Genomic DNA, 13115 nt, shown 5'->3' on the forward strand with positions numbered 1-13115 from the left:
TCGGATGTCGGAGCTCTGGGTGCCGATATCTTATGCATGTATGTTGTTTGTCTTTGTAATATAATACAATCGTCTCGTTAATACAATGCCTTATCACATATGTACTAATGGTAATTGTTAGCATTATACTTTGCAAGGATTGCATAATCGGGTCTGTCTGTCTAAAAACAAACAAAGCGTAGATGCTTTTGATGAGTTCTTAGCATGTATGAGATCAACTCTTATGAGAGGTATATATATCATGACAAGTTAACATATGTTCTTTCCCATGCACAAATATTGTGTTGTGTAAAGGCGTCCCTCCTTGCGGGGGAGTCGGTCGAAAAGTCGACTTGAGTGTCGACTGGTCGAAATCGGCCGAAAAGCCGAAAAGAGTCGAATTACTGAAATCGGCCGAAAAACCGAATTACCGAATTTGGTCGAAATTCGGAAAGTAAAAGAATAGTCAGTTGCGAAGAACTGAATCGGGGGTTAGCTGATCGAATTTGGTGAGAGAGTCAAATTCGTATTCAATCAAACAGACACACCCAGACACACATATACATATATACATATGTCTTCTACATTCAAAGAAGAAAATGACTTAGTATATATATGCTGACAGGCCTGGTAGTGCGCCTGTATGTGGGATAACTCACTAAGAGTGAAAGAGTGAGAAAAGGGGAAAACCTACATAGCGTATGTGAGGGTGTGAGATATATATATATGAGAGAAAAACGAGTTGTGTGTGTGTGGTAAATCTGAGAACGACTGGTTTTCTGCACAGTAGTGGCTGTGTAAGAGTATACGTACTCAGAAGCTAAGTAAGAAGAAAAGAAGTGTGAAGCAAAAGAGAAAAAGACAGAGAAGCTTCGGAAGCTTCGGAAGGAATAGTCACCTGCGTGCTAGAGTTTGAAGAGCTTGACTGAAATCGTGGTTTCAGTACATGCTCATACCAAATCAGGTTTCATTGTTCTGTGATTGTATTCTGTCATTTCTCATAGTGAAATTTCTGTTCCGTGGTTTTTCCCTAAATCAGGGTTTTCCACGTAAATTGTGTGTTCTTTCTTATTTCCTGTTTGCGTCTAAGTTCAATTTCTGATTTCGAATCGGAGTGAAACTCTTTCATATTGTAACTTTGATTTCTTTAAATCATGGTTGTCAAACATTGGATGTTTGGATTGTGTGCTCCAATGTTCTTTTACTGTTATTAAGTATTCAGTTTTAGTCTCATAAAAGGCCTTGTAAGTTTGTTCACATGAACATGACCATAACAATATTGACATGGAACATTACATGATGTTTTTTATATTCCTTCTTAATGAGTTGTGGGTGTGGGGTGGAGTAGTAGGGGTGTGGAGGTTGTTGGAAATTATAAGGAAAATAATACGAAGTAAAATAAACACTTATGACTGTTACGAACAATCACTTTTGTAAAAAGACACATTCGTTCTATAAAACTAAATATACACGCCTCGAGGAACCATAATTTTATCTATATGTCTCTGTATTTTTTTATCTCTCCCTGTCTTTGTTTTCAACATGGTATCAGAGCAGGTTCCTTTTTTTTAGGTGACACCAAAATTCTCTCCACAGAAACAACAGATAATATAATAGGCTAGAACTTTAGCCTCTTCTAAGACTTGCACAATCTTGTATTTTAAACAAACAAATCTCTCACAACCATGGCTCAAGCAACGCCTTCCTCATCCCAAAACTTTATGTATAGAAAAACTGCAATTAGCAAATTGAATAATACAAACTATAGAGTCTGGAGTAGCAAAACAACTCTCCTTTTCAAACAACTAAAATTATGGGCAGTAGTTGAAGGCAAAGAAACACAACCCAACACATTAAACCCGAACTACCCCGCATGGGAAGAAAAAGATCTAGCAGCAAAGTTGGAAATCATGTCAAACTTGGAGGATCAACAAGCCGACGCAATCAGAAATTGCAGCACTGCAAATGCCATGTGGATCGACTTGAAGAACGAATTCGAACCAACTACATATGGAAACCAGGTCATGACTCTAAACTCATTAGTCATTTTAAAAATGCACGAAGAAGATGAAATGAATGCATTTATAAACTCATGGAAACGCAAATTAGATGATTGTCTCATGTTTGGGGTAGAAATCGAGTCAAAGTTGCAAAGGCTTCTTTTATTAGGTGCACTACCACCATCTTGGAGCACTTTTGTGACCACCCAAAACTTCAATACAAACACAACTCTCATTGACCTAATTAATTGTATACGACAAGAAGAAGCCATGAAAAAGGCACGTCAACCTGAACAAACACAACACACATCAACAATGATAGCATACCGTGGAAAACAACCCTATCAAAACCAAAGAACAGAATATAGGCCTAGAAACTATCTTGACAATTCTAGACCACAAGTTGGAGGCATCATATTCTCACAAATTTTCTGCACCATCTGTAATAAATCTGGACACACAAACAATCAATGTAGGTTCGGACAAATGAAAAATAAACAATCATATCAACGACCTAGATCTCGAGTAGAAGCCCACCTAACTGAAGAAATTTCAGAAAATGAGTCATACCCAACTGAAACAAATAATGAGGAAAATGATGATGGTTATGATGACCTCCTGCAAGTTTTCCTTGCAGAAGATTCAACTCCAGAAATCAATACAAAACAACAACTAGACAACACTTGGTACTTCGATACTGGTGCCACCCATCACATGACAAATAATAAACAATCTATTAGAAACTATAACTCCGTACCCGTACCAATCCCTGTTGTGTTTGGTAATAATGGCAACCTAAATGCCTTAAGAAAAGGAGACGTAAGCTTTTTCCTACAAGACAATCAACTCCTCACAGTAGACAATGTCTATTTTGTTCCTAGAATCATGAAAAATCTATTATCAGTTTCTCAAGAAACAAAAAATGGTACCTCCATAAAATTCAAAGAAACATATGCACAAATTAAGCATAAGTCACCAAATGGATAGAAAATAAAGTACATTTGTAGGCGCCTTGATAAAGGGCTTTATCACATTCCATGTCCACCAACACATGCAAACATAGAAGCACTTTATGCATCCATAAAAGAAAACCATGATCTTAGCATATTATGGCATCATAGACTCGCACCTATAAATTTACAAGCCATTAAAACTCTACAATCAAAAAACATGGTTATTGGTCTCCCTAAAGAACAATTCACAACTTCTTTAGACCTCTGCGAAGGGTGTCTTCTTGGGAAGATGCCTCATCACTCTTTTCCACTACGACAAAGTATAAGTCGATTCCCATTGCAATTAGTCCATAGTGATCTTTGTGGCCCTTTCCCGACACCATCAATAACTGGATCACATTACTTCATCAGTTTCATAGATGACTATAGTAGATTCACTGTTATTACATTTCTTAAGACAAAAAACCAAGCACTTCAAGCACTTAAAAATTACTCAACATTAGCTGAAAATATAACTAAAAGCAAAATACAATTTCTACAAACTGATGGAGGCGGCGAATACAATTCCAATGCCCTCATGGATTTTTGCAAATCTAAAGGAATTCACCATCGAAAATCAACACCACAAACTCCTCAACAAAATGGTATTGCGGAAAGAAAAAATCGTAGCTTACTAAATGCTGCCCGTAGCATGCTAAATGCCGCAAACCTAGAGCCAAAATTCTGGGAGGAAGCGGTTGCAACCGCTTGTTACATTCAAAACAAAATTTATCACTGCTCGATTGGACTACATACACCTTTCGAAATGTGGTATGGCCACAAACCTCATTTACAAGACCTTAAAATATTCGGATGTATTGCTTTCGCTTGTGTACTAGAAAACAAAAGAAACAAGTTAAATGCAAGAGCACAAAAATCCATCTTCGTTGGATATGGAGACGCACACAGTTACAAGGCCTACCGACTCTACAACCCAGTTACCAACAAATTTTTCTTCAGTCGAAGCATTATCTTCAACGAATTTGACATCCTAAAAAATCAGGACCAAAAATCAACAAATTCAAAAACCCTAATTAACAAACTTACTGCAGAAAATGGTGCAGCCCCCCAGCCAACCAACAGCACCATCCAATGGTGCCTTCCATCTGGGCCTCCATCACCGCAAGAACCATCAATCACCGATGGAACTCCCACACCTTCACAAGTCTCTTTTAATCTACTACCATCATCTTCAAAAGCCACGTCAGGCAACATTCCACCGCCAAACAGAGATCACGGCACAACCCACCACACTCCCGTTGTGTTCCCCACTCGTACCACTCCACCACCGCCGTCTCTTGAAGCCGCCTCGAGCAACATTCGATCTCCAAACAGAGATCGCACCATCGCTGTGAACCACACTCTTGTAGTTGCTGAGCATACAAATTTTGCCTCTCCTCAATGCCATAGTTTTTCTCCTTCTATCCCACATAATACATTAATGTCTCCTAGCCAAACATTAAGACCTAACACTTCCCCATTAGACACTCCACCCACATATGACACTTATAACATAGACACTACATCCCCAAGACGCCTTAGAAGACTTTCTGACATCTACAGAGAGCTAGATGAATTAGAGTGTCATTTTAGCGACCTCGATCCTAGCAACATTGGTATTTTGGATAAATCTGGCCTTGATGAAGTACCCACAAAAATTGACTCTGAAGAGCCTACAACCATAGAAGAAGCTCTCCAAAGCTCAAATGCAGAAAATTGGATTACCGCCATGAAAAATGAAATGCACTCTCTTACAAAAAATGAAACATGGTGTCTAGTGCAAAAACCTCAAAATCGCACAATTATTACGTGTAAGTGGGTACTTCGAATTAAGCGAGACTCGCATGGAAATTCCATTCGATTTAAAGCACGCTTGGTTGCTCGAGGCTTCATACAAGTACCCGGAATAGACTCCACAGAAACCTTCCGTCCCACACTTCGAATAACATCTTTTCGACTACTTGTGGCCATCGTTGCTGCTCAAAAGCTCGAACTTCATCACTTGGATGTTCAAACCGCTTTCCTTCATGGTGACCTTGAAGAAGAAGTCTATATGAAGCAACCTCCCTACTTCGAGAAAACAAAGTTTCCAACACACGTCTGCAAACTAAAGAAGTCCATTTATGGCCTACGACAATCACCTCGAGCATGGTACTATCGTCTCCATATATTCTTAATCAAATGTGGATATAATAGACTTAAAAGTGAACCAAACATCTATTTTAGAAAATCAGCATCTAACTTTATCATACTAGGGGTCTATGCAGATGATTTTCCCCTCCTCTCAAATTCTCTATCTTATTTAAATTTTTGCAAACAAGAACTAAAATCAACATTTCCTATCACCGATCTTGGACCCATGACCTATTTTCTAGGAATAGAAGTAAAAAGAAATACAACACTAGGACAAATATCACTCTCACAATCTCGGTACATTAATAATATTCTAAAACGTTTTGACATGGAACATTGCAAACCCATCTCTACACCACTTCCTACCACACTTAAGTTATCCACTGAAGATAGCCCAAAATCACCCATAGAAGAAACCGAAATGAAAAACATTCCCTACAGAATAGTAATAGGGTCCATATGATATCTAGTCAGTAGCACCAGACCAGATCTATGCTTTAGCACTGGACTACTATAACGTTTTATGACTAACCCCGGTCCTAAACACTGGCAAGCACTTAAAAGAATTCTTAGATATCTTAAACATACTAAACACTTGTGTCTTACTTATCAATCCACGCATTCGGAATCGATCCAACCAAAATTGTGCGGATGGGCAACCCCCTCAACTCCTCTTCATGGTTGGTGTGATTCCGATTGGGGGGGGATGTGGATGACCGAAAATCTACAAGTGGCTATGTTTACACCTTTGCCGGAGGAGCGATCGCGTGGAGGTCGAAGAAACAATCTACAGTTTCACTATCTTCAACAGAAGCAGAATATGTTGCTGCCACTCTAGCTGCAAAAGAAGGAATCTGGTTAAAAGCTATATTGGAGGAAATTAATCTTTCTGAAGAAAAACCAATAGAAATTTACTACGACAACCAATCTTGCATAAAGCTCGCAATCAATCCACAAATGAGCAACAATATAAGACATATATCATTCAAGCACCATTTTCTAAGGGACCTAATTGAAGAGAAGAAAATAAATTTGAAGTTCCCTCCATCAACCTCCATGTGGGCAAACTTCTTAACAAAGTCGGTGTCAAACCATAAACACGTACAATGTTGCAAGAACATTGGGCTTCTCAACTTCACCAACACTGAAGACAAAGATATGGAATTTTGATTATTTTCCTTAGGGGGGAGTGTTGGAAATTATAAGGAAAATAATACAAAGTAATAATAACTAAATTATAAAACAATAAAAAATAAACATTTATGACTGTTACGAACAATCACTTTTGTAAAAAGACACATTCGTTCTATAAAACTAAATATACACGCCTCTCTACAGATAGAGAGGAACCATAATTTTATCTATCTGTCTCTGTATTTTTTTATCTCTCCCTGTCTCTGTTTTCAACAGAGGTTGCATGAAATTCAGACTTAACTCATAGGTCATCAAGTGTGATTAAGGTAAATAATTATAGAGAGCGTAAGATGAAAGACATTAAGAGAGGTTGAAGCTCTAGCTCTAGCTCATGAACCTTCAAGGAGAAGCTTAAAAGACCTAATACAAACCTATTTCATAGCTTTTTGCAATGTCCTTAGGCCTTTTAATGCACTCCAATCTAATCATATATGCCTTGGAGTTGGAGCGCATTAGCCATAAGAGGGAAGTCATGAGCATTGAGGGGCACAATGGACACATTCAATCATGCAATGTCATGCGAAATTGGAGGTTTGACGTTTGCTCGAAGTGTGATTATAAGTAAGAATAAACCTTCAAATCAATCATGGACACGAAGTTTGTGTTGGTGGTGTGGGGGAGGATGGCGACCTACATGTGTTACCCCGTACGAGATGTACGGAGAGTAAAGTGTGATGAGCGAGGGTCGAATGTTATCATGATGTTGTTGTGTATGTGTAGGGGGCATAAATGTAGTTGTGAGTCTATACGTATGTGAACACATGCACACGTGTGTGCATGTGGGTGGATACGAGGAGGTGTGAGTGAGTGTCCAGTATGAATGCTCGAGGGGGCTTACACCCCTATGTATCTACCCCCTCTTGTACTATTTAACCCCTTATGGGGAATGAATGAAAGATGAATAATCATTTTCTCTCTTAACCTCTCTCTCTCTCGTCATCTCTCTCTCCCTCTCTCTCTCCCCTTAACATTGAACCCCCTTGGGAGGGGGGTGGAGCCATTCTAGGCACCACCCCCCACCCCGCAATGCTTCTCAATGATTCTCAACCTCTTCATGATCTCTCTCACCATCATACTCTCCATCTTCATTATTACACCATGTATATCTTCGTCATCGATAATCATCATTACCATTAACCCTAACGTTAAAACCTACAACAACATGCACAAGCCTGTTACTTGTTAGATTATGGGGTCTTTGTTGTGGAAGCGTGGAAATAACAATATATAACTAGAATTAAAGCTAATATATAGAGTAAGAAGAAAAGATAAAACAACACCATAATTACTGAGGTTCGGCCAATTAAGCCTACGTCCTCCAAAGTAGCAGCTCTATTAAGATTAGGAAAGAAGATACAAAGTTGAGGATCTCAAACTAAGAGGAAGAGGAGCGTATTTATAGCTCCCAAACCACCTCCCTCAACTATGTGGGATAAAGATGGGCCAAAGACTAACAAATGTCCACCTTGGCACAATCTTTAATCCTTCCAAATACAAATCTTCTCAAGCAAAATAAAATAGTCTGCTCTCAAATTTGCGTCGTGAGGCGCCAACTTTAAATGTGTTGGATATTAACCAAGTCTAAACAATGTTCAAACTTGGCCCTTGTAACCACCTTGGTCAGCATGTCAACAGGATTCTCCTTAGTATCAATCTTTTGGAGAAGTATCTCCTTCTCTTCTAGAATTTCCCGCACAAAGTGATAACGAACATCAATGTGCTTTGTCCATGAGTGAAAGACTTGATTCTTTGCTAAATGAATAGCACTTTGACTATCAGAATACACATCAAGTTGTTTTTGACCTACTCCCAAGTCCTTAAGCAACCCATGAAGCCAAATTGCCTCCTTCACAGCCTCTGTGATTGCCATATACTTTGCCTCTGTTGTAGATAGAGCCACCGTTGATTGTAAAGTTGACTTCCAACTAACCGGCGCCTTTGTAAAATTGAACAAATAGCTAGTTGTAGATCGTCGCTTATCCAAATCTCCTGCAAAATCAGAATCACAATATCCAAATATGCATTTACCAAGTGATTTGTCTTGCTCAACTGTCAATCCAACATCCACGGTATTTTGAAGATACCGTAGAATCCATTTCACAGCTTGCTAATGACCCTTGCCTAGATCATGAATATACCTGCTAACAATGCTAACAGTATGTGAAATATCGGGTCTTGTACACACCATTGCGTACATCAAGCTTTCCAACTGCATTTGCATACGGGACTTTCGCCATGTTTTCTCACTCTTCATTAGTTGTGGGATATATGCGACTACTCAGTTTCAAATGAAGAGAAAATGGAGTACTTATAGGTTTTGTATCATCATACATACCAAAACGTTGTAGTATCCTCTTCAAATACTGTTTCTGAGAGAGCCAAAGTTTGCCTCTCTCTTTGTCTCTATTTATCTCCATGCCAAGAATCTTCTTAGCTTCCCCCAAATCCTTGATCTCTAACTCTTTACTCATCTGAGCCTTCAACTTGTCAATCTCACCTTGACTCTTTGCTGCAATTAGCATATCATCAACATATAAGAGTAAGTAGATGTATGAACCATCTTGAAGATTACGCAAATACACAAAATGATCATATTTGCTTCTTCTATACTTCTATCCCTTCATGAACTTATCAAATCGTTTGTACCACTGTCTCGAAGATTGTTTCAGTCCATACAATGATTTGCTAAGTTTACAAACCCAATCTTCTTTACCAGCAACCTTGTATCCTTCTGGCTGAGTCATATAGATTTCCTCCTTCAAATCACCGTTTAAGAACGCAGTTTTCACATCAAGTTGACCTAGGTCCAAATTCAACTGTACTACTCATGCCAACAAAATTCTAATGGAGGAATGTTTTACATCCGGAGAAAATACCTCATTATAATCAATTCCCTCTTTTTGAGCAAATAGCCTTTTGACAAGAACTACACCCTCTCTATGCGCAACGCTCGGCCACAACCGAGCTTAGAATCATACACAGAAAACGGGAAATGAAATGCACGACACAAAGGAGAGAAGAGTACACAGGATGTTTACGTGGAAAACCCAAACTCGGGAAAAAAACCACGGCAACCCACAGACCACAAACTATCACTATGTCAGAATGTACAATAAGAAAGCACCGAGGCCACGACCTCGAGCTTGCTATCTTCGCCACAGGCAGCAGTTAAAATCAGAGGCAACGACCTCTTCATCTCTCTCTCTCACTCTCTCTGTACACAGTTGCACGCACTAATCTTGCGCCAACAAGAATGACAACTACACTCATAAGTTTGCCCTAAGTCATATTTATACTAATATGACTTTTCGGCTATTTACAAATATAGCCACGATGGACTCTCAGAAACATATTTACGAATATGTCTCTTCATCCGGAGAGCGCTTCTCACCGGGCCTGCATCATTCGGATCTTGTCGGGCACTCGTCATCTGGTTCTCACCGGGTCTGCACCATCCGGCTCTCCGTAGCCGGGTACTCCTCATCCGGTTCTCACCAGGTCTGCACCATACATTCTTGTTGTCATTCTTGTTTTGCACGAGATTAGTGCGCGTAACAGTGTACAAAGAGAGAGAGAGAGAGAGAGAGAGAGAGAGGTCGTTGCCTCTGTTGTAACCGCTGCCTGTGGCGAGGATCGTGAGCACGAGGTTGTTGCCTCCGTGAACTCACTGTTGTACATTCTAACATAGTGATAGTTTGCAGCCTGTGGGCTGCCGTGGTTTTTCCCTTAGTTTGGGTTTTCCACGTAAACATCCTGTGTGTTCTTCTCTTCTTTGTGTCGTGCGTTTCATTTTCCGTTTTCTGTGTATGATCCTAAGCTCGGTTGTGGCCGAGTGTTGCGTATAGGGAGCGTTCAGTTCCCGTTAGATAGAACATTATCATCACAAACTGGAAGTGCATAAGCTACCATATTAGCGAAACGAGTAGGCTTCTGAATTACTTGTCTCTGTCTTCTTATTGCAATTGGTTCTGATTGCGCTAGAGGTTCTTGGGTCGGAACCTCTTCCTCATCTGACTCTTCTTCTGTAACCATAGGAGAGTCACCGGTGGTGCTTCGCCTTGGAGTCACCACTATTTGCTCAAACTCCACCTGCTTTGGAGTACCCTCCACTTGTATCGGAGTATTATCCGGTTCTTCCAGATTTACCTTGTTCAACATGGCAGATTCATTAAAGGTAACATCTCTACTAATAATTGTTTTCTTTGCCTCAAGACACCACAAACGGTATCCCTTCACTCTAGCATTGAAACCCATGAAAAGAGCCTTCTTTGCTCGTGGATCCAACTTTGATTTAGTCACATGATAATATGCAGTAGAACCAAAAATATGCAAAGTATCATAATCACTTGCAGGTTTTCCAGACCATACCTCTAATGGAGTTTGGCCACCTATAGCAAATGATGGCAAATGATTGACGAGATGTTGAGCGTACGTCACAACCTCAGCCCAAAAGTTTTTGCCTAATCCAGCGTTAGACATCATACAACGAACTTTCTCCACAAGTGTCTTGTTCATTTGCTCCGACTCCCCATTCTGTTGTGGTGTTCTTCTAACGGTGAAATGTCGATTTATGCCACAATCTTCACATACTTCCAGAAATGGATCACTCTTGTATTCTCCACCATTGTCTGTTCGGAGAACCTTGATCTTTCTCCCGGTCTGGTTTTCAACTTGAGCTTTCCACTTAAGGAAAACTTCAAGCACATCACTCTTGTTCTTCATTGTATGTATACACCCAAACTCTCCTTGAAAAATCATTGACAACAAAGGTTACAAAATAATGTCTACCTCCTATGGATGGAGTTTTGGTAGGTCCCCACACATCTAAGTGCACATAATCCAAAATACCCTTGGTATTATGAATTGTAGTGCCAAACTTCACTCTTCGTTGTTTTCCTAGAACACAATGCTCACAGAAATCAAGTTTGCATGTCTTCATGCCTTTCAACAATCCTTGTTTTGCAAGAATTTGCAAAGACTTTTCACCAGCATGTCCCAACCGCATATGCCACAACTTCGTTGCTTCAGTATCTTTCTTGGTACTTGAAGTTGTTGATGCCACTGTCCCCACCACTGTATTACCTTGGAAATAGTACAAATTGTTCTTCCGTATGCCTTTCAACATCACCAATACACCTAAAGTTGCCTTAAGAACTCCATCTCGCATCATCACAAGGCCCTTAGATTCAAGAGCCCCCAAGGAGATGAGATTCTTCTTCAACTTTGGCACGTATCGCACATCCCTCAAAATTCTTGTGGTTCCATCATGATTGCGTAGCTTGATTGAACCTATCCCGACTGTTTTACATGGATGATCATTACCCATGTAAACAACCCCATCATCGACTTCTTGAAATTCAAAAAACCACTCTCGAATAAGACACACATGATAGGTACAACCTAAATCCAAAATCCACTCATCTGGATGTGTTGACACCGAAGGCATAACCACTAAGGAAATATCGGATTGTGCATCATTGCAGTCTGCAACATTTGCATCTTGTGGACGTTTTCCTTTCCTCTTCAACTTCGGATAGTCTTTCTTCCAGTGCCCTTTCTCATGACAAAAAGCACACTCATCTTTGGCAATGCCTCGGCCTTTGGATTTGGACCTTCCTCTTCTCCCCTTTGTATGGCTTTGTTGATGACCTCTTGCCACCAATGCTTCTTCTGATGTCGTTTCTTTGGTTATCATCTTATCCTGCTTTCTCAACTCATGACTATATAAAGCAGAACAAACAACATCTAACGACACATACTCTTTCCCGTGAAGTAATGTAGTTTCTAAATGTTCAAATTCATTGGGAAGAGATGATAACAACATCAAAGCTAGATCCTCATCTTCAAATTTAACATCTAAATTCAACAGGTCTGCCACTAATTGATTAAACATGGTGATGTGATCATTCATAGTAGCTCCAATATCCATGCCCAGCAAGTACTGGTGCATTTTATATGACCAGGACGCATAGTTGCTCTGGTCGAGCTTCTCTGTTGGAAGTGAACTCGTCATTCCTCTGTCCATATCTTCTTTCTGTCTGTTGTCGCCAGGTTCTAGGGTTCATCTACGAAAGCAAGTGTCGGCCGCAGAGGTTCTCAACCCTCGCGCTCTGATACCATGTAAATGTTAATGTGCGGAAGCGTCAGACAGAACCAGCTCAGCCGGATAGCAACAGAAAAATGAGATGAAGGTTTAATGGAAAAGCTTAATACACAGAGGAGACAGAGAGAGCAGAATGTAAAACTCTGTTAAAAAATTAACTCTAAAACTCTGTACATACAACGTGTTACCCCGTACGAGATGTACGGAGAGTCAAGTGTGATGAGCGAGGGTCGAATGTTATCATGATGTTGTTGTGTATGTGTAGGGGGCATAAATGTAATTGTGAGTCTATACGTATGTGAACACATGCACACGTGCGTGCATGTGGATGGATACGAGGAGGTGTGAGTGAGTGTCCAGTATGAATGCTCGAGGGGGCTTACACCCCTATGTACTATTTCTCTTGTACTATTTAACCCTCTTGTACTATTTAACCCTTTATGGAGAATGAATGAAACATGAATGATCATTTCTCTCTTAATCTCTCTCTCTCTCTCATCATCTCTCTCATCATCTCTCTCTCTTCCCTCTCCCTAACGTTGAACCCCCTTGGGAGGGGGGTAGAGCCATTCTAGGCACCACCCCCCACCCCGCAATGCTTCTCAATGCACATCCCGCACCGATCACCATCTCCATTGTTATCATAACACTAACACTAACCCTAAAACTACAACACTATTTGGCGACCACTAAGGCGACCCCCCTTTGGAGACA

General features: G+C 40.2%; 1 protein-coding gene across 2 annotated transcripts; it reads right to left on the minus strand.

Annotated features, from left to right (window-relative positions):
- Nucleotides 1-1487: 1487 nt before the first annotated feature.
- Nucleotides 1488-4699, minus strand: LOC147855106 (uncharacterized). 2 transcript variants are annotated; one of them, XR_015530771.1, is made up of 3 exons: nt 4019-4696; nt 2979-3321; nt 1488-2856 (listed from the first exon to the last, which is right to left on the minus strand). XR_015530771.1 is itself a non-coding variant. In XM_087329984.1 (3 exons), exons 1-3 carry the CDS (start codon nt 4184-4186, stop codon nt 2846-2848), a joined length of 306 nt encoding a protein of 101 aa, XP_087186110.1. In that variant the 5' UTR covers nt 4187-4699; the 3' UTR covers nt 1488-2845. The 2 variants fall into 2 exon arrangements, 1 of the variants encoding a protein (XP_087186110.1); XM_087329984.1 differs by having other exon boundaries at nt 3195-3321; nt 4019-4699.
- Between the last annotated feature and the right edge of the window lie 8416 nt (nt 4700-13115).

This window comes from Azolla caroliniana, unplaced genomic scaffold (genome assembly GCF_043228905.1).
Source record: "Azolla caroliniana isolate FFs.n. ecotype wild unplaced genomic scaffold, voAzoCaro1.0.p SCAF_14, whole genome shotgun sequence".
NCBI lineage: Eukaryota > Viridiplantae > Streptophyta > Polypodiopsida > Salviniales > Salviniaceae > Azolla > Azolla caroliniana.